The sequence below is a fragment of the Neovison vison genome, chromosome X (genome assembly GCF_020171115.1).
Source record: "Neovison vison isolate M4711 chromosome X, ASM_NN_V1, whole genome shotgun sequence".
In the NCBI taxonomy this organism is placed as follows: Eukaryota; Metazoa; Chordata; class Mammalia; order Carnivora; family Mustelidae; genus Neogale; species Neogale vison.
Genome location: NC_058105.1, coordinates 100,033,594 through 100,055,300, shown reverse-complemented (window position 1 = coordinate 100,055,300; position 21,707 = coordinate 100,033,594). Strand labels below are relative to the sequence as shown.

General features: G+C 35.7%; 1 protein-coding gene across 1 annotated transcript in view; it reads left to right on the top strand.

Annotated features, from left to right (window-relative positions):
• Positions 1-21,707, top strand: part of CFAP47 (cilia and flagella associated protein 47) — a 515,984-nt gene that overhangs the window by 243,965 nt on the left and 250,312 nt on the right. The window contains exons 37-38 of the mRNA XM_044235156.1: positions 9,849-9,983; positions 14,817-14,932. Coding sequence (XP_044091091.1) covers positions 9,849-9,983; positions 14,817-14,932 — 251 coding nt within the window. The remainder of the gene's footprint in view (positions 1-9,848; positions 9,984-14,816; positions 14,933-21,707) is intronic.

Here is a 21,707-nt window from a genome sequence, read left to right as displayed (position 1 = left end):
ACAGACCATTTGAGTATGATCTAGTGTCCTTCTTTATTTCTTATTATAGTCTTTGGCTTAAAATCTAAGTTATCTGATATAAGTATTGCCACCTCAGCTTTCTTTGGATGTCCATTAGCATGGTAAATTGTTTTCCACCCCTTCACTTTCACCCTGAAGTCTAAAATAAGTCTGTTTCAGACAGAATATCGATGGTTCCTGTTTTTTAATCTATTCTGATACCCTGTGTTTTTTGATTGGGACATTTAGCCTGCTTACATTTGGGGTAACTATTGAAAGATACGAATTTAGTGCCATTGCATTGCCTGTAAGGTGACTGTTCCTGTCCATGGTCTCTGTTTCTTTCTAGTCTGTTACTTTTAGGCTTTCTCCTTGCTTGCAGGACCCCTTTCAGTATTTCCTATAGGGTTGGTTTGGTGTTTGCAAATTCTTTTAGTTTTTGTTTGTCCTGGAAGCTTTTTATCTCCTTTTTTTTCAGTGACAGCCTAGGTAGATATAGTATCCTTGGATGCATATTTTTCTCCTTTAGTGCTCTTAATATATCATGCCAGTCCTTTCTGCCCTGCCAGGTCTCTGTGGATAGGTCTGCTTCTAATTGAATATTTCTACCATTGTAGGTTATAGATGTCTTGTCCCAGGCTGCTTTCAGGATTTTGTCTTTGTTTTTGAGACTTGTAAGTTTTACTATTAGATGATGGGGTGTTGACCCATTTCATTTATTTTGAGGGGGGTTCTCTGTGCCTCCTAGATATTGAGGGTTGTTTTCATCCACAGATAAGGGAAGTTCTCTGCTATAATATGCTCTAGTATACCTTATGGCCCCCTCTCTCTTTCTTCTTTCTGGGGGATCCCAATTATTCTAATATTATTTCATCTTATGGTATCACTTATCTCTCAGATTCTTCTCTCCTGGTTCAGTAGTTGTTTATCTCTCTTTTTCTTAGCTTCTCTTTTATCATTTTGTCTTCTATATCACTAATTCTTTCTTCTTCCTCAATTTTCCTAGCAGTAAGAGCCTCCATTTTTTATTGTACCTTATTAATAGCTTTTTAAAATTTCAACTTGGTGAGATTATAGTTCTTTTGTTTCTCCAGAAAGGGATTTTATTTCTCCAGAAAGGGATTCTCTAGTATCTTCTATGCTTTTTTCAAACCCATGTAGCATGTTTATAGCTGTCATTGTAACTCTATTTCTGGCTTCTTACTAATGTCCATATTGATTAGGTCCCTAGCTGTTGGTTCTGCCTCTTGTTCTTTTTTTTCTTTTTCCAGGTGAGGTGTTCTGTCTTGTCATTTTATCCAGAGAAGAACTGATGAATGAGAGAGCAAAATGTTAAATAGGTAGCAATGACACCAGAAAATTATATACTAACCAAATCAGGAGAGACCTGAACCTGGGGAGAAGAAAGGAGGGAAAAAAAATACACACACACACACACACACACACACACATATACGTATACGTATATGTGTGTGTGTGTGTGTGTGTGTGTGTATGTGTGTATGTATCTTTCTGTATAATTCGACTGGTGAATAGAATAGAGCCACACACTAGATTTTGGGTGTCTTTTTGTCTGTTAGAAAACTGCCTCCCAAAATTTTAAAGAAAGAATAACTTATATATATATATATATACACAAATAAAGGATAGACATGATGAAGAATGGACTATGACTTTAAAGATGAAAATTAATAAAGTTTTTTTTAAAAGGAATTGATAAGCAGTTGGTTGAAAGAAGAAAAATAAAAAAAAAAGGAGAGATTGTGATCAGGCTGGAGACTAGGACAAATCCATATGCTAGATTTAGGGTATTTTTTGGTCTGTTAGAAGAAACTGTATCCCAATATTTTAAAGGAAGAAAAACTTATATGTATACAAAAAATAAGATTACATACAGTGAAGGGGTGGAATATGACTCTAACGATGAAAATTAAAAAGGATTTTTAAAAAGGTTTTGATATAATAAAATAGTTAAAATTGGTTAAAATAGGAAAGATGAAGAATTCCAAAAAAAAATAGCAAAACAAAAAATTGAATTTAAAAAAATTATCTGTCAGTGACTAAAGAATCATGGGACAAGAGCCATGAATTCTGTGTGGTGTATTTTCCTAGCTCTGGAGTTTTGTAGTTCTCGGTGTTTGGTGAAGTTGATCTTGGCTGGATGTTTTTGCTGACCTTCTTGGGGGGGTGCCTGTTGAAGGGGGTGCCTTCTCAAATGTCTTTGCCGGAGATGGAATTGCTCCACCCTTGGCAGGGGCGAGGCTAAGTAATCTCTTCAGTTTTGTTCTTGGCAGCTTTTTTTCCTTGAACACTTTCCATATAGCTTTGGAAGACGGAAATGAAGATATCAGCCTCCCAATCTCCAGCCCTGGAGATGCTGAGAGTTCGGGTCCCCACTTCTCAGTGTGCCCTCAGAGAAAAGCAGTCTATCACTTCTCTCTCCCTGGTCTCTGGCCTTGCTCTGTGCTCACCCGGACTGTGAGTGAACATTTCTATCTCTGGCACACAGCCCCATTTGGAGTCTCCAAACCCAGCAGATTCCTGCTGTTTGCTCCCACGTCGCTCCTCCCGGTGGAGGAAAGGGGAGGGTCTCCCCAGATCTGCCACCTGTTGGGTCCCTGCTCGAGGAGCAGTGGTGTGACTGTGCCAGGGATCATAGTTTATGGCAACCTGGAGGTGAAAGCCCACTCCTTCCTTCTGTCTTTGCAGCCAGCTTCCCCACTCTGACACTTGGTAGCTCTGTCACACTCAGGTACCCATAGGCTTTCTGTGACCCTGAGGGACCCGATACCACACTGTCCTGTTGATGGCTCCATCCCCCGCTTAGCCTCTGGAGCTTCTTCCCTCAGTGGAGTAGACTTCTAAAAGTTCCAGTTTTGTGCTACCCTCCTCTACCATTTGCCAGGAGCTGCGTGCCCCCCACCCCCAATGGTCTATCTTCCTGTATAGCACCTCAGATTCACTTCTCTGTGTGTCCTACCTTCGAGAATGTGGTTGCTTCTCTGTTCATAGAATTGTTGCTATTCTTTTCTTCAATCTCCTGTTGAGTTTGTAGATGTTCAAAATGGTTTGATAAGTCTCAAGCTGAATTCCTGGAATCCAATGAAATTTAGGTCCCCGACTCCTCTGCCATTTTGCTCCTTCTCTATCTTATGGTTTTTGGTGTAGTTATAATTGGGATTGATTCTTTAATTTCTCTTTCTTTAGTCACATCATTGGTGTATAGAAAAGCAACTGATTTCTGTGGATGGTTTTGTATCCTGTATATATCTGTTGGTTATATACCCAGAAGTAGGGACACTGGAGTATATGGTGGTTCTAGTTTTAATTTTTTAATTATTTTTTTAAAGATTTATTTATTTATTTGAAAGACAGAAATCACAAGTAGGCAGAGAGGCAGGCAGAGAGCCCAAAGCGGGGCTCAATCCCAGGACCCTGGAATCATGACCTGAGCCGAAGGCAGAGGCTTTAACCCACTGAGCCACCCAGGTGCCCCATTAATTTTTAGAGGACACCCCCCATACTGTTTTCCATAATGGTATAACAATGTACTTTTCCAGCAATAGCATACAAAATTTCTCCTTTCTCTACATTCTTGCCAAAATTTTATTTCTCCTCTTTTTAATAATAGTCATTTTACCAGGTCTGAGGTAATACCTCATTATGGTTTTGATTTACATTTCCCATATGGTCAGTGATGTTGAAAGCTTTTCATGTACCTATTGGCCATTTGTATGTCTTCTTTGTAAAAATGTTAGCTGCCTCCTTTTAATATTGTTTTGTTCATACATTTTAATCTAAATTGAGGCAGTCTTTTTGTAGGGTATTGCTAAAATGTTGAATTTGAAATATGACTTCATAGAAATCTACTGGATATTTCTAAATATATATAATTATGTATATGCAACTGTGCACAATAGGAAAGTAGTTCTAGTGAATTGTCCAGTTTTCTTAAACCCTAAAAATGAAGCTTTAGTGATTTAGTAGCATTACCCAAGCTCTAAGAGTGACTTAAAGGAGCAGAGTTGTTTGAATATGGATGTATTTTCATTTTTAAATTTAGTAGCTAAAAAGATAAGTCTTCATTTTTTTAAAAGATTTTATTTATTTATTTGACAGACAGAGATCCCAAGTAGGCAAAGAGGCTGCCCTGCTGAGCAGAGAGCCTGATGTGGGGCTCGATCCCAGGACCCTGAGACCATGACCTGAGCTGGAAGCAGAGGCTTAACCCACTGAGCCACCCAGGCACCCCAATTTTTCATTTTTTTTAAAATAAGTATTTATGTAGAGATCAGAATGGCAATATACATTATTATATTTGGATCTCCACATTATAATTCCATCTGGCCTTTTACATCAAGTCCTCAGTAGCAATAATCAGATTATATGCTTAGTATATTTTGAGCCCTTCGTTAGAGTAATGAAATTATATAATGAATGATTTCTTGAGGTTCCTGGATGGGACAGTTGGTTTAGCATCCCACTGGGTTTTGGTTCTGGTTGTGATTCCTGTCATAAGATTGAGCCGTGCATGGGGCTCTGTGCTCTGCATGGAGTCTGCTTAAGTTTCTCCCTCTTCCTTTGTCCCTCCCTGCTCCCATCCCACTCTTCGTTGTGTGCTCTCTCTCTCTCTCTCAAATAAGTCTTTAAAAAATGATTTCTTCCTTTGAAGCGTATACACAATCATTGAATTATCAAGATATATCCATGTTCAATGATAAATAACATTCTACTCATGTAATTGTCAGTTTATGCAAAGAACAAAGTTTAGGATTCAGATTAGGGAAGAGATGGATGTGATGTAGATTGATCCATCAAACACTGTAGAGAAGGCAGAATTTATCTGGAGTCTTGAAGTGTGGATTAGATTTGGATTGGTAATTTTGAGTGAGGAAGTTGTTCACTCAGAGGGAGTGATATAAACAGTGCCAAATGGAATACATGATATACAGTAAAGAAGTTCTGTGAATAGGTTGCCTTCGTTTAATTTGGGGATTAGAAAAATCAATATAGGTATATATAGGGGTATTGCATATCAGCATAAAACGTCAGCAGTTTGCCGTGTGGGTATTAAGGGATTAAATGCATTTGTTCATACATCTATAGTGGGAATAGATTCACAGGAACGGGACTGGAGACAGGGAGCACAGACCAACCAAAATATAATTTCCGTTGGTCAAGGAGTAAAGTATTTACTCATGTCATATGACTGGAAACTTAAAATAATAAGTTGATTCAGGAGATGTTTAAAGTTTGCTAGATCTTATGAACAGTCACAAAAGAAGGACACAGGAGAAAGACCATTTCAACTTACTCTGAGTGTTGTCTTCCATGACACAAAAGACATTGATGATGCTACTGCCCACACATGGCTTGGTATAAAGTTGTTCCTCACACCTGCTGGAAAAATGACATTTCATAATGGCTTCCTTTTTCCTCGTATGAAAGTCACTTGCATGTTAAAGTCACTTTGTTTCAGGTCTGACATTTACATCCTTTTATATTGGTATAGTTGTTAAGAGAAACTATATTCTAGGATTTGGGCAAGAGATTTCTTTTATAAGAGAGTTTTAAAGATAAACCCCAATGAAAGATTTGTTTTGGAAGAATAAAAATACTACAATTCTCATCAATTCAACAAATTGAATATCCTCCACAAAAGATACTGGATAGACCCTGTAAGGGGTACAGCTATGATTAAACCACAGTCATGCCTTCAAGGATATTATTAATAGTGAGAAGTATAAGGAAAAGAGCTGATGCAGAGCTGATAGTGAATGCCCTAGTATACATAGAAGCAGTGTGCTATGGGACTCAAAAGGGACAGAAATCATTTTGGTAAGGGAACCAGGAAGATTTACATGGGACCTTTGGTGTTCAAGGTGGCCCCTGAGAATTTGGTCAGAGTTCATAAGAAACTTAAAATATTTTTTTTTATCTCTAAAAAAATGTAAAACCAGCAAAATAGTTTTATTTAAAAATTATTTCATCCATAAATGAAAGTATCCTAACTCAATTTTTATTTTCATCATTTATTCATGAATATTCACAAATGTTTAGGCATAAATATGACAAAATTGTGAGCAAGCAATGCATGTTTCCTTCCCCTATAAATTTTTTTTAAAGATATTTTTTATTTATTTGACAGAGAGAGAGAGGTCACAAGTAGGCAGAGAGAGAGAGAGGGGGAAGCAGGCTCCCTGGAGCAGAGAGCCCGATGCGGGGCTCCATCCCAGGACCCTGAGATCATGATCTGAGCCCAAGGCAGAGGCTTTAACCCACTGAGCCACCCTGGTGCGCCCCCCCATAAATTTTTTTTTTTTTCTGAAACTTAAAATATTTTTGTTTAGAAAATATAAATCAGGGTGCCTGGGTGGCTCAGTTGGTTGAGCGACTGCCTTCGGCTCAGGTCATGATCCTGGAGTTCTGGGATCGAGTCCCACATTGGACTCCCTGCTTGGCAGGGAGTCTTCTTCTCCCACTGACCTCTCTCCTCTCATGCTCTCTCTCTCTCTCTCTCAAATAAGTGAATAAAATCTTTAAAAAAAAAAAAGAAAATATAAATCATCATACATTGTTATTCTTTCCTTTGCTTTTTTATTTCCTCAGATATGTTCACTCAAAATTTTTATTTTGTTGTGTAGCCAAAAGATATTTTAAAATGTGAGTATCTAATACATAAAAATGTAGACAAAGTATCTTAAGATCTGATGAATGGAGAAATTGACAGTTAACTGATAATTACCAAGCTTTTACTAATCAGTTCCAATTCCTTACCATTTTTTAAATCAACCTGGATTTACCAACCACATTAAATGGCAAAGTTCAAAAATATTAAATTAACTTAGCTATAGTGAATTAATGCTGATGCTTATCACTGGTTCACATTTAAAACCAAGGAAATTCACCTCCAGACTTATTTATTAATGTTTAAGTTTCTTATTTATTATGTTCTTCTTTGCAACGTGGAACTAGCTAGATAAGTTTCTGTGCCTATGTTATGTCCTGTTGTGAAATCCTGCCACCTGAAATATAACAGTTGTTTACATATTCTCCCTTTTGTGACACACTTTAAAGCAAAAATATGGGAATTATTTGGACTCAGTATAGCATGTATTTTTATTCCTTCATGTAAAAAAATGTATATAAAAATAATATGACATTTGTAGAGGTTGTACTACACCCAATTCACTGAGTAGTGATGGAAGCTAAGGGTCAATAGATAATCTGACTTTTTTCTTAAAACTTTTTTTGGGGGGCTCCTGCATGACTCAGTCTGTTCAGCATCTGACTCACATCCTGATTTCAGGGTTGTCGGATCCAGCCCTGAGTTGGGCTCAAGCATTTGGCATGGAGCCTGCTTGAGATTCTCTTTCTCCTCCTGCTCCTCCTTTCTCTCTCTCCCTCTAAAAGAAAAAAAGATTATTTTTATCAATTTTAGTGCTTTTAGTATTAAATAACAGAATTCACAAGTGAAAGTGCTTGCAAAATAAATAAATTCAGTATTTTACTTTAGATGAAGTTAGGCATTAGAGGATTATAAGCATAGTCAGTCAGTTGCTTAATAAAGTTATTAAAGATTCATTTTTGCTCAGCCCTTAATATAAAGCCCTTAATATAAATAAAACCCCTAATATAAAGCCTGCTGGCTTTATATTAGGCATGTGCACTAAGAACCACAATGTTTCTACTGAAATTCTCATGTAACATCCTTATATAGTTACTCTTGAGGCTGGTTGAGTAGCACCTCATCTTGCACTTCTCTTTTTCCATAAGGTAAATCTTTTCCAGTGGTTCACTGTGTATTTCCCATTACATGTCATCATTGACCATAATTACATTCCATGCTTGTAGCCAAACCTGTGTTTGATAAAAGTAATGAAACAGTCACAAAAATTGGGATTCTTAGGTGAGAAGAAAGGAGAAAATTGCTTTGGGGAATGTAATCAGCAATGTTCTCTGGAATTACAGTATGTCGGTTGGTACTGCTAGTCATGTTTGGTGTCCACTATGAAAGCTGGTGATATCTTGAAGTCATTGCAAATTAAATCCTTCATGAAAGTCGATATTATTTCACCTTTTCTTGTTATTGATGAAAAAAACTGAGGCCTTGGAAATCCAATTGATTTAGTTAAGATCATGGCACTGTATAGTAGCAGGACGTGAATTTGGTTGCCAGATTTCTACTCCAGCATTTTTCTCTATTGTGACCTTTTTTTGTTTATTTTTTTGTCTTTCATTAGACTAGTTGAAAAATACTATCTTTGTGGGGAAAAATGGACCAATGCAGTTGAAGTTCTTCTAGGATAGACATATATAGAGAAAGTAATGATTATATCTTTGAAAGATATTTCACATGAAAGTCTTGTTTTAAACAAACTTGTTTTAAACAAACTTAATGTAAAACAACAATAGAGTGTTGTAAAACAACACTCTTTGCACTTTCAAGCCAGGCCTGGATCAGGTTCGGTTACTAACTTGAATGTGAGCCTTTAAGTCATAGGTAGATCTTCATTTTATGTAAGTATAGAGGGCTCCCTGTATGTTGACAATGACAGAGTTGAATGTCTATCAGTGGTGTTTTATATCTTTGAATCCTTGCCGTAGACTATTCTCAATACTTCTTTGCTAAGATTAATTCTCCCCTATTATCTTCACATTTTTCTAGGATATCACAGGTAGTACATGATCTGATACAAAGAATCCTTCCTCCTACCCCTGACTCTACTTTTTGTCTTCAGTGTACATTCAGGCTATGTTGATTGTCCCTGCTATTATTCCTTTGCAATTCTGGCTTTTATCTCAGATCTTTTCCACCAACCATCACTAATTTATCTTGGTTATCAGTATGAGTACATTTTCTGATTATTATACTTTGTTCTGGGAAAGGTACTCCCTAACCATCCCCCTGCCTGATCTGCCTGATCTGCTTTTGTGTTATTCCTTGTTCAGAATTTAAGGTCCTTGGGGTGCCTGGGTGGCTCAGTGGGTTAAGCCTCTGCCTTCGGCTCAGGTCATGATCTCAGGGTCCTGGGATCAAGCCCCGCATCCAGCTCTCTGCTCAGCAGGGAGCCTGCTTCCTCCTCTCTCTCTGTCTGCCTCTCTGACAACTTGTGATCTCTGTCTGTCAAATAAATAAATAAAAACTTAAAAAAATTAAAAAAAAGAAACTAAGGTCCTTACCCTGGCATCCACACCCTCCACAGTGTGGCCCTGGTGCTCCTTAGTCTTTTCACACAGTGCTTCTCCTTCTTACCTTACACAGGATTCAAATTGTACTTCTTTAACAAATAGACACTGTATTTCCCTATATTCTTGCACTGTAGTGCTTTGCCTGTCTGATGGAATAGATCATTTTCTCCTTTTCTAACCCCCAAACACAATCTATTTGAGATCCAAGCATTCTTCAAGGCCATCTGAAGGCTGCCTTCTCCCCTTGAGCTTCTGTTTAAAACTCTTGCTGCCTTTTACCTCAGTAGTTTGTTTACTTCTCTGTTTTCTTTTACTGCTGTTTATGGTACTCTAAATCAGGGATGATGTCTTAGTCACATTAGTCAATATTTCTAGTACATAATATTTTTATGACCTCTGATTAGCTTCTGCGGAGGCTTTGAGGATGTGAGGTCACTGTTATACTGAAAACACATCTAATTCATCTTTTAACACTTAGGTCAAGCTCTTCTGATTCCCCACAATATTCTGTTTACTGTGTTTATAATTCAGTGTCATTGCCAATTAGTAACATTTTAAAAGGCTTTAATGTAATTCACCCATTGATGTACTATGCTTTAGCTCTCTTTATTTTATCTGTATATCCTCTAATTTATATTTCTTTTCATTGAAACTAGGCCACGGATATCTGTGACCCTAATCCAGTCCTGATGCTCATGCTTTGTGTCTACATGTATGAAAGGCTCCCTACATATCTCCCCAAAAAGGTGGTGCCTTTTCATTGTACTCTACATGACACTGTGCTGAGACAGGTAAGGACATATTTGGGGTTGAAATATGTGGAGTTAAACACTTCACAGGGGTTTTAGTTATTTCTTTTCTAACCCCAAATGTACAAAATATCACTATGATATAATTAAGCCTTAGCAATTTATACCAGCAATGTCCACAATAGCCAAACTCTGAAACGAGCCCAGATGTCCATGACAGATGAACAGATAAAGAAGATGTGGTATATATATACAATGGAATACTACCCAGTCATCAAAAAAAAAAAGAAATCTTGCCATTGCAATGGTGTGGATAGAACTAGAGGTTATTATTCTAAGCAAAATAAGTCAGTCAGAGAAAGACGATGATCATATGATTGCACTTATATGTGTAATTTAAGAAACAAAACAGAATCATAAGGGAAGAGAAGAAAAAACAAAATAAGATGTAATCAGAGAGAGGGAGACAAAGCATAAGAGGGAAGTAAACAGGGTTGCTGGAGGGGAGAGGGGTAGGGGTAGGGGGTAAGTTGGTGATGGACATTAAGGAGGACATGTGATCTAATGGGCAGTGGGTATTACATAAGACTGATAAATCCCTGAACTCTACCTCTGAAACTAATAATATATTATATGTTAAGTAATTGAATTTAAATGAAAAAAAAAAAGTAAAAAAGACAGAAATTGAGGGAGGTGGGCAGAAAATGAATGATGTTTTGATACTTCATTTTTGCACCTATAAAAATGTTTGCCATCCTGGGCACCTGGCTAGGTTAGTTGGAAAAGCATGTGACTCCTGATCGCAGGGTTCTGAGTTCAAGCCCCACGTTGTGTGTAGAGATTATTAAAAAAATAAATAAACTTAAAAAAAAATGGTCTTAGTAAATGTTGCTTCTTCTAAAGAAGAAGGTTTAGCAGACTGAAAGGGACAATTTTTGCTTAATAGTAACCATTACCTGCAATGAAATGATGATTCCTTGATTCATTTGATGAATGGGGTTTGGGGAGCTGGATAATGAAGGACACTTTGAAGGGCAAATTTTCTGACACTTGAGACCCATTTCATGTGCAAGGGGACTGACACCGTAAGGGCAAGCTTGTGTTCTGAGTGTACTCAGCTTTCCTTAAGGGAGCAGTTTACACATCCAGATGGATTTTATTCAGACAAGGATATAGAAAGGGAAATAAAAATAAAGGTGTTCCTGACCAGGGCCACCTGATTCCCAGTAAAGGTTCTTATATATGCAAGAGGTGCTAAATGTGTAATGGCGGATTCTTTCATTTGCAGAAAAAAAAAAACCATGAAATTTGAAGTCCTGTGACAATAACAGATCTCTATAAATATGTCCATATTTATGAAGTGCCCTCTTTGAGAAGTATCTTGTCAAGGACCATTGACCTCAGTTTGTTTTTCAAGCTGTTTGTTTCATATTTACACTTGTGAAGTATCTTCTAGCATATACTTTTAAATAGCTTATGCTTATTTAATATTGTTCCTTCTAGGGGCGCCTGGGTGGCTCAAAGTGTTAAGCCTCTGCCTTTGGCTCAGGTCATGGTCTCGGGGTCCTGGGATTGAGCCCTTCACTGGCTCTCTGCTCGGCAGGGAGCCTGCTTCCCCCTCTCTCTGCCTGCTTGTGCGCTGTCTCTGTGTCAAATAAATAAATAGAATTTAGAAAAAAAAGATTGTTCCTTCTACTAGTTTTATAAAAGCTTCAACTAAAGAAACAATCTCCTTGTTTCTTTCTGAGGACACTGTGGGCTGATAGAATCTTATTTCATACAAAAGTTACTTTATCTCTTTAGTCAGATCATGTTTATTCCTTTTCTTCAGGCTGTTTTATGTATTCCTCCTCATATTTAGTTGGGAGGGTATAATTTTATATGTTTGATGAAGAACTTGTCCATATTTGCTCTTCAGAAGACATGTCTTCATGATCTTTGATTTATAATTGTAACCTCTGAGAAAATACATAGCCTCTGTGATTATATGTGTGTTGGTTGGTAAGGATTCAGTTAAAAATCAGGGAAACCACAGGTTCTTGTCTCAACATGTAAAGGGCTCAGTTAGGGTAAGAACAGCCTCTACTGATTTTTTGTTAGCATACACTGAGAAAGGATTTTTTTTTAGGAGTTTTTTTTTTTTCTTTCTTTTTTACCAGGATAAAAATATATATAAAATTATTTAGAGGATTTTTTTCAACAGTATTTACTCTGATAATTCCTTAAATGAAGGGATTCTCAAAGCCTGGAGCTGTAATTATATTGGAGAGGTCTTTTGACCTCAAAATAAAATTTCTAATGAGTTAGAAATGTTTTGTTTAAGCCTGCAGAATCTAGGGGGAGTCTGAATTAGATTAAGCAGTGATTTATCACAGTTAGGTTTAATTCCAGATCTCTAATTCTGTCCATGTATTTGTATATCTTTATGCCGTTTAATTGCCATTATTTTTTAAAAGTAGTTAACACCACTAATGTTTAAATATAAATTATAATTATGTTAAAAATCAAATTAAAGCATATTAAAATGGAAATAGTTCTTCCCACATTTAGCGCTTTGCTAGAAATAATGTTCTTGTTTTTAGGTTTTAGATGAGGGGTCCCTAGTTGGCTCAGTAGGTGGCACATCTCACTCTTGATCTCTGGGCCTTGAGTTCAAGCCCCACCTTGGGGATTGAGCCTGCCAACAAAGGAAAAAAGGAAAAAGAGAGATTATAGATGAAATTATGCATATATAACTTTTATTTTTCTGAAATGTAGTGTATGTCTTTTGACGGTAACAAAAATTAAATATAAATGCAAGAAAATGTCAGTTATAACAAGCTTTAATTTTAAATTTAATTTAAGAAAAATCACTGATTTGGAAATAACTGAGAACATTTGGCATAGCCCCTATGCATCAACACCATAAATGACAGTGCTTAAGTTGTTGAATATCATTTTTACCAACCTTTTCATCACTCTAGAATAAAGAAGGAGTTTAAGAAATGGCTACTAGAATTAAAACAGTATTTGTGTGACTATACGTCAATAGTAGAAACATAGAACCCTGGAACTGGTAAAAATAGAGTGATCAGTAAAAAAAAAAAATGTAGAGTGTGTGATTTTCTGAGACATTTTTAAATGTAGTTGAACTTTTCTTCTCCCTTTTTGAAACAGAATTTACACAAAAAAAGCACAGTAGTTAAAGACAACTAGTGAATAGTGAAAGATAAGATATTCTTGCAAAAGGTGCACAGGGGGAATTGAGGCTCCAAATCTTGCTTTCCTCTCCTTGAGCAGATTTCCTTTGTCCCCGTTTACCACTTACCACCGAAACACGAAATCCTGGGTGGAATAATCTGACAACAAGTGAGCCAGCCCAGTGTCTTTGTGTCATATATAGGATATGACATAATGAGAATGAGTGGCTACCTTAAGATCTCAGGGCTCTTAGGGAAGTTCCAGGACTAAAAATCCGTAACAGTTCACAGGGAATCCTCACAATATTCTATATTTCCTTTCAGAAAACAGAAATTAGTTCTATGGAACTTAAAATTACTTCGTCTGTTCATTAATACTTCAAATTCATACATTTATACATAAATAAAAAATAACATACTGGGTTGGTTTTGCCCCCTTATAACTGATATGTATAAGTAGGTAAGCAACACAAGAACCCCAGTTTCTTGGTGTAACCAAAGACAGAAGAAACTCTTCAGCAACAACATACTTGCCTTGGTAGTTACCAAAAATTCTCTTCGAAACATAAAACTAGTTAATTTAATTAATTATTTATTTATTAAATATATATTTTTTTAAATCTTAGCAGAGAGAGGGAGCACGTGTGAGCCGGGGGAGGAGCAGATAGACGGGGAGAGGCAGAGACTCTCAAGCACACCCCACGCTGAGTGTGGAGCCTGACACAGGGCTTGATCTCATGATCCTAAGATGACAACCTGAGCCAAAACCTAGAGTTGAACACTTAACTGACTGAGCTACCCAGGTGCCCCTAGTTATTTAATCTTTAACAAATCTACCATTTTGTGTACAAATCACCATAATCACTGTAAGTCACTATTATGACAGACGGTACTGTTAACTCTTCAGTTATCTGTGACTGTACTTCCTGGACTGCGTAAATTGCACTCACCTTGTTGTCACTCTAATTTGGCCAATCATGCATTTCCCCCATGTCATCTTCCTCCTCTGAGTCAGTACTTTCCATGATAACCTGGAGTCTTTCCAGTGTGTTTGGTTTTTTGTTTGTTTGTTTGTTTGTTTGTTTTGAATCCACATTATATTCTACATAAACACTTGGATATTCAGTTTTCATGAAATATTCTCTCTAAAAATGAAGTAACTTGTCCTCACATACCTTCCCTATCTTGGCATCAGAAAGGGACAGCCAGCCTCTTTATTATATTACTGCTTCGAGTCAAGGCCACCTTCATTTTCAGCCTGGGCATCTGTTTTTAAATGTACACTCCTTATAATTCTTTCTACACTGAGCAGCCTGAATAATCTTTTTGTAAATTGGATTATATAAATTCTCTGTTTAAGATTCTCTAAAGATTTTCCTTTGCAGTAAGAATAAAATCCAAGTTGCTAACTTTGGGTTTTAAATCTTTGATAATCAGGTGTTTTTACATCTGTCATTTGCTTGCTTGAAATCTTGAAAACTCCTTCTCCTTGCCTATTCTGCTGAAATATATATATATATATATATATATATATATATATATGTTATCTTTAAATACAAAGTCTGCTTTCCTCCAGTTAGTGCATATTAGGAATATTTGCATGATTAAAATGTGTAATTTGCTTTGATGAAAATAAGTGCTAAATTATATATTTTTAAAATTCATGATCTTATGCGTACTCTCTTCTTCAATATAGATTCTACTGAAGAATCCAAGCTTGAAAAGCTTAGTATATAATGCTGTAATTGTTGGAAAAGATGCATCTGACTTCTCTCTTTCCCAAACAGGGAATATTGTGACAATATCTCCAAAGTAAGTGTTTTTTTTTTTCTTTTTATTTCACTGAAAATATCAACCCTAGATATTTAATGTGTATTATAATTATAAAAGAGTGGCCTGGATTTGTTTTTAACTGGTATACGTATAATGAAAAGATCATCACTCTGACATAGATAAATTATGTATATGTTGCTGAGATTCCTCACCAACTTTGTTAAAACAATTCTAGCGATATAAAACAGTTACTTATTATGTATCCTTTTAATTTTAGTTTATTTTGCATGCATATGGCCCATAGAGATTAGACTATAAGTTGTTTGTTTGTGTACCGTAGTTTGGTTTCCTATAGGAAACTTAAACCAGTGTGTGCTAAATTTACATCTATCTATCTATATATATCTGTTATATATATTTATATTACTTATCTATATTTTGTATAGGTTGTATATATCATATATATATAACTAGTATATATCATTTTGTTTATATGTTATATATGGTTGTTTCTGAGCAATGTGCTCATTGTAGAAAATTTAGAAACTATAGAAGTACAAAGAACAAAAAAAGTGAAAGACTGATAATCTTACCTCAAAGATACCCTCACTGTTGCCATTTTTCCCTATCCCTTCACTGTCATTGTGTTTATATGTGTGGATAGATGCATAGATATAGATAAGCATACACATAGATATAGATAAACATACACATACACACACACACACACTCCGAGATTATAGTGATTTTCTTTAAAGTTTCATTTCTATCTGATTCTGTTGTCATGATGCTTTTGTTTAATGTTTCTACTACCATCCTACTTTCAAAAATAAAGTACAAATGAAACCCCTGGAAAATGGTCTTGAGAAATTAAACATGAGCATAATATATGACTCTTTCCAGATCAACAAACCCTATTAGATATATCATTGGTTTTAATGATGGGAAATATTCTTATTACAAAATGCTAACATCCTTGTAATATTCTTATTACAAGGATGATAAGAGAACAGCCATGTTAATATCACAAGGGTACACAAATTTAATAACCACTAAATGACTTCAGCCAACTTGAATTTTAGTCATTGTCTTTGCATTCAATTATTTTTCCCAGTGCAAAGTGACAGATTGTAACTACTGAAGTCACCCCACCAGTTATCTTTTTGATATTTAACTATATGTTAACTCGAGTTGCTTTTCACATTGTAATTATTATTACTTCTAGCATATCAAACACAGAAATAATTGGGAATAAAGGCCATTTTAATTGCATTTAAAGTACCAAGAAACCCAGATTTAACGGTGCCCTTGGCTTGTGTCATTAACCTGTGTTTGTTTTCTTCAGTTACTGCTCCATGCTAAGGAGTATATAATTTATAAATTCTGAATATTCATGGCTGGTATTGCATCCAGATTGAACTGAGTGTGAGGAATACAATTCTCCACTCCCTTTTTCTATATTATAAATTAAATGATTGGAATAAAACTCTTTATAAAAACAACCCAACCATTTTCTAAGTTATACTTATTACATGTCTGTTATAAAACACAACTTTAGTAATACAGGTTCATTTGAACATTGTCACAGTCCCATTTTTCTTCCCACAGGACTTTGATAATTGAAATCTGTTCTCTGCCTTTCAAAGAGGTTAATACAGTGAAAAGCATTTAGATTTCACTTTGTCTTTTTTTTTCTTATTCATAAACCCAGTAGCCTCTTCCAGTATTTCAAAGCTCTCATTAAGTGGAAATATTTCTTAACAACCACACTAAACTCCTGATATTTTAGCTTAAAATTACATTTCAGTTAACAAGATTAACATTTACCATTTTTATTATAAATGTGAAACCTCTACATTGTTGAAAATTTGTTACAGATAAGTATAAAGAAGAAACAAAATCACCTAGAACTCCATCAGATAAACACAGTTAATTCATCAGTTCATTTCTTTCTAGTCTTTGCATATGAACAAGTATATTTATTATAGCATATGCCTTTTTAGATATATACAAATTATACAATATTATATAATTTATGTGTTATCTATAAATATAGGATATTTATATGTAAATATTGAAACAACTTAATGCTTATTAAACATTTGCTATGTAAAAAATCTATATAACAAGCACTTTTTATACCTTTTCATATTTAATCATCCTAAGAGCCATATTAATGTCCTCATTTCTGAAAGAAAACATTGAACAGAGACATTAAATCATTTGCCCAGTTTTCCCTGCTATTAAATGGTAAAGCGCTAATTCACCATCAGCCAATCTAAATCCGTTGGCTGGCACTTCTATTCAATTGACGCCTGTACGTATTGTGTGTGTGTGTGTGTGTGTGTATCACATGCATACAAACCCTTGGCATGCAATAAAATGTAGCTTTGACTATTTGTGAACAATCCTGAAGATTCATGACGTGTAAGTGTATCAATTTTTGTTTCTCTAGGAGCTGGTTTGTGAGAATACTTCACTTGGGTAGACCCTTTAGGCTACTTCCTATTAACTTCTCAGCAGGGTGCATTTTTTCTCTTTTTTCACCATTGCACCACTTATGGTCTATATAAATATAGACATATTTATAAATAGTAGCTTCTTGAGGTTTTAATACATGACAAGTGAACATTAACCACCCATATTCATGTCTACCTACTCACACATTTAGTAATCATTGGTACATATATTCATATTTTGACCATATTACACATGTGCCTGTATTCTTGTTTTCAACTTAGCTTTTTTTAATCAAAATTTAACTTATACATGTTTAACAAGTCAAATATGTGGAGGAGTTTAAAATGAAAAGCAAGGGTGCTTGGGTGGCTCAGTGGGTTAATCCTCTGCCTTCGGCTCGGGTCATGATCCCAGGGTCCTGGGATCAAGCCCTGCATCAGGCTCTCTGTTCAGCAGGGAACCTGTTTCCCCCCTCTCTCTGCCTGCCTCTCTGCCTACTTGTGACCTCTCTCTTTCTGTCAAATAAATAAATAAAATCTTAAAAAAAAAAAGAAAAGAAAAGCAAGTCCTTCTCCCCTCAAATCTGTCTCTAGAAATCCACTTCATGAGCCACCTACTTTTCACTCCTTCATTTATGTCTCATTTTAGTTCTTCCAGTGGTTACCTCCAATATTGAAATAATCTATATTATCTTTGCCAGTATTTATGTTATATCAACTTAAGAAATAATCTGCTGATGTATAGCTATAATATCTAATGATTAGTTTACTTACTTCTCCAGATTTATTGCCCTCTCTCCAAACATCACTATTTTTATCTTCTACTAATTACTTTTCCAAGAGTGAAAATCCATTTTATAAATGTTTCTTATACCACCAGTATAAAACATATCTTTTGACTCCTTTTTTAAGTTGAGAAAATCAATAAATTCTAAAGAAGTGCATACACTCCTTGAAGTCTCTTTCCTTCAAGTATACCTTTTCTAGAGCACTTTGCCTTCTCCTCTTGATTGGATTGATTACTTTCCAGACCAAATGAAGAATGTCATTATTGGACTTTTTTTAAAAGATTTTATTTATTGACTTGAGAGAGAGAGAGAGAGATAGCATGAGCAGGGGAAGAAGCAGAGGGAGGGAAAGAAGCAGATTCCCCACTGAGCAGACAGCCTAATGTGGGGCTCAATCCCAGGATTCTGGGATCATGGCCTGAGCCAAAGGCAGACGCTTAACTGGCTGAGGCACCCTGGCCCCTCAGTACTGGATATTTTTTATTTCTCTTTGGATATAAACTAATATCTTTCTCTTTGTTTATCTACTTGCTGATTTACTTAAACATCCTTATTAAATGTAATAAAAAATATGAGAGGTGAATTTTCCAAGATTTTGCATTTTTAAGCATGTCTTTTTACTATCCGTACCTTTGATTTATATTTTGCTTGGTTTATTATGCTAAGTTGAAAAGATTTTTCCTCATAACTCTTATAATTGTTCCCCTGCCTCTTAGTATTCAGTATTTGTGATAAGAAAGTCTACTATAATTCTGTTTTCCAAAACCTCTAGAAGTTTTTAGGTTCTTCCATTGTATTCTTTTTTCCCCCCATTGTGTTCTGATACTGTTCTAGGCTGTGCAGTCGGGTCTTTTTTTATTCACTGTCTGGGTACATGGTGAGTCCTTTAGCTATGAAGTTCTTTTTCATAAGCCCTGGAAAGCTCTCATAAATTACTTCTTTCATAATTCTCTCCCCTTCATTTTCTCATTTTTCCTTTTCCAACTTGTAGTTGTTGGATATTGAGCGCGTTCATTATATCCTTTATGTATCCTATATTATCACTAGTATTTTTTATATCATTGTTTTTTCCTCTATCAACAAGCCTTCTTTTCCATGTGTTTCCATTAGGGCAGAGAAGCCAAAAGAGGACAGAAAATGAGAATCTTCTATATATGTATATTTGTAAGAGTACTTAGATTTTTATTGTGTATGTCTTTTCATAGCGTCCTGTTCTTAAATTGGGGTTATCTTCATAAATGTTTCTGATTTTTTTTTACTCACCTCTTACCTAAATATTTTAATTTTCTTTTAGATCAATTTTTTTTTCTTTTAGGTCAATTTTTAATGTTTATTTTGTTTTCAGTGTTTCATGTTTAAGGATTTACTCTAATGCCTTGCAGTATTTATTAATTCATATGTAATAACATGGCAACAGAATACTATATTGTTTTTCTGTGGATACACACAAACCTCTACCTTAGGGTAAAAAACATTTTAGGCCCAGTTGCCCAGCATCTTGCACTGGCCTTGAAGACAGTGAAGTTGTCTGAACCCCATCTTGCCCTCCATGCAAGTGGGCATTTCTAGAAATGCCCTGTCCAGTAGTCTACAGGCCCACTTCTTTTCCTTTACTAACCTCTGTTCAGATGCTCATTGATAGCTTTTTCTAACTAGCAGCCTTTTAAAAAATCTTTCTTATAATTTTAATGGGATTTCTCTTAGGTGGTAAACCTGAGCTTCAGCAGCCATTGTGGTCTAGAACCCTACTGTTATGTCATTTAACAATTAAATGCTGGGCTTTGATACTGTCATGTACAGATTCTATGATCCAACCTCATTTTTCTTATCTAGAAAACAAGGGTTGGACACCTGGGTGGCTCAGTTGGTTAAGCATCCGACTCTTGGTTTTGTCTCAGATCATGATTTCAGGGTTGTGAGATTAAGGCTTATGTCAGTCTCCCTTCTCAGCGTGGAGTCTGCTTGTCCCTTTCCCTCTGCTCCTCCTCCTTTCTCTCTCTCTCTCATAAATAAGAAATAAAAAAAGAGGGCGCCTGGGTGGCTCAGTGGATTAAGCCGCTGCCTTCGGCTCAGGTCATGATCTCGGGGTCCTGGGATCGAGTCCCGCATTGGGCTCTCTGCTCGGCAGGGAGCCTGCTTCCTCCTCTCTCTCTCTCTGCCTGCCTCTCTGCCTGCTTGTGATCTCTCTCTGTCAAATAAATAAATAAAATCTTTAAAAAAAAAAAAAAAAGAAATAAAAAAAGAAAATGAGGATTGAAATATTTACTCTAAGTTTTGTCAGTAATAAATTTAATTAAATGGGCAAAACACTTAATACTGTAACTGAAACATACAGGAAGCAATAAGTATTTGCACCCCCCATTCCAATTCGAAGTTCTGGTGAGTCATAGATGAAAATATATTAACACTACCCACCAGTGTTTGCAGTCTAGCAGAGTGTCCTACAAACAAATCCACAATGAGGATATAATTTGGTAATTGTTTTATTTGTGTTGTGTGTATAGAACTAGAGTAAAATGGAAAAAAGCACTTAAATATTCTTATGGTAACCATGGATGTGTTTCCAGAAGAGATAATGCTTAATTCTCAACATATGGAAAGTAATTATTTCCTTTTTTAGATGTATTTTATTTTGTAGGCTTGAATACTATTATTTGATGGTTCTCTAAACAATTTTTTAGCTAGGCTAAGTAATCTCATAGTCTTTTGTTTTTACAAATAAGTGTTCAGAAAATGTTTTGTTTTCTTAAAAAAAACAGCAGCATTATCATTATCAGATATTATATAATTATCTGTGTGTACAACATCTTTAAAGTCTGTCTAAATCATCATTAGTAATGGCTCTTTCTGGCAGATGTGGATTCAAATTCCAAGCAATATCATTTATGTAGGTAGGATTAAACAGCTATATCCATATGTAAACAAACATGTTTACTTTTGCATCTAATTTGATACTTAAATTTAGCTACAACCATAGAGTTACTGCATTAAAGTTAAAGTATACTTTTGGAAGAACATTCTGTTTCTTTTTTTTTTTTTTTAAGATTTTATTTATTTATTTGATGCAGAGAGAGATCACGAGTAGGCAGAGAGGCAGGCAGAGAGAAAGGAGGAAGCAGGCTCCCTGCTGAGCAGAAAGCCTGATGTGGGGCTCGATCCCAGGATGCTGAGACCATGACCTGAGCCGAAGGCAGAGGCTTAATCCACTGAGCCACCCAGGCGCCCCTCTGTCTCTGTTTTTTAATCATTATTCTCATTGAGCCATATGGGCACTGACATTGACTGATATGTTATAAATTATTCTCCATCTTTTCCAAAAGCCAAGTTAATGTACCTTACAAGAGATATATAATATCAAGATTTTCTTTTTTTACTGAGAGGGAGGAAATTGACACAAAAAGAAAAAAGGAAGAAAATTAAGATGAAGCCTATAATTATACACATTTTTAGAGACCTAAGACATTTACCTAAGTGGACCACCCATTTGATTCTGAACTTTCTAACATATTCAAGAAGGAATCCCTGTCATTTACATACCTCAATATAACTACAGAATTTCAAAAGGAA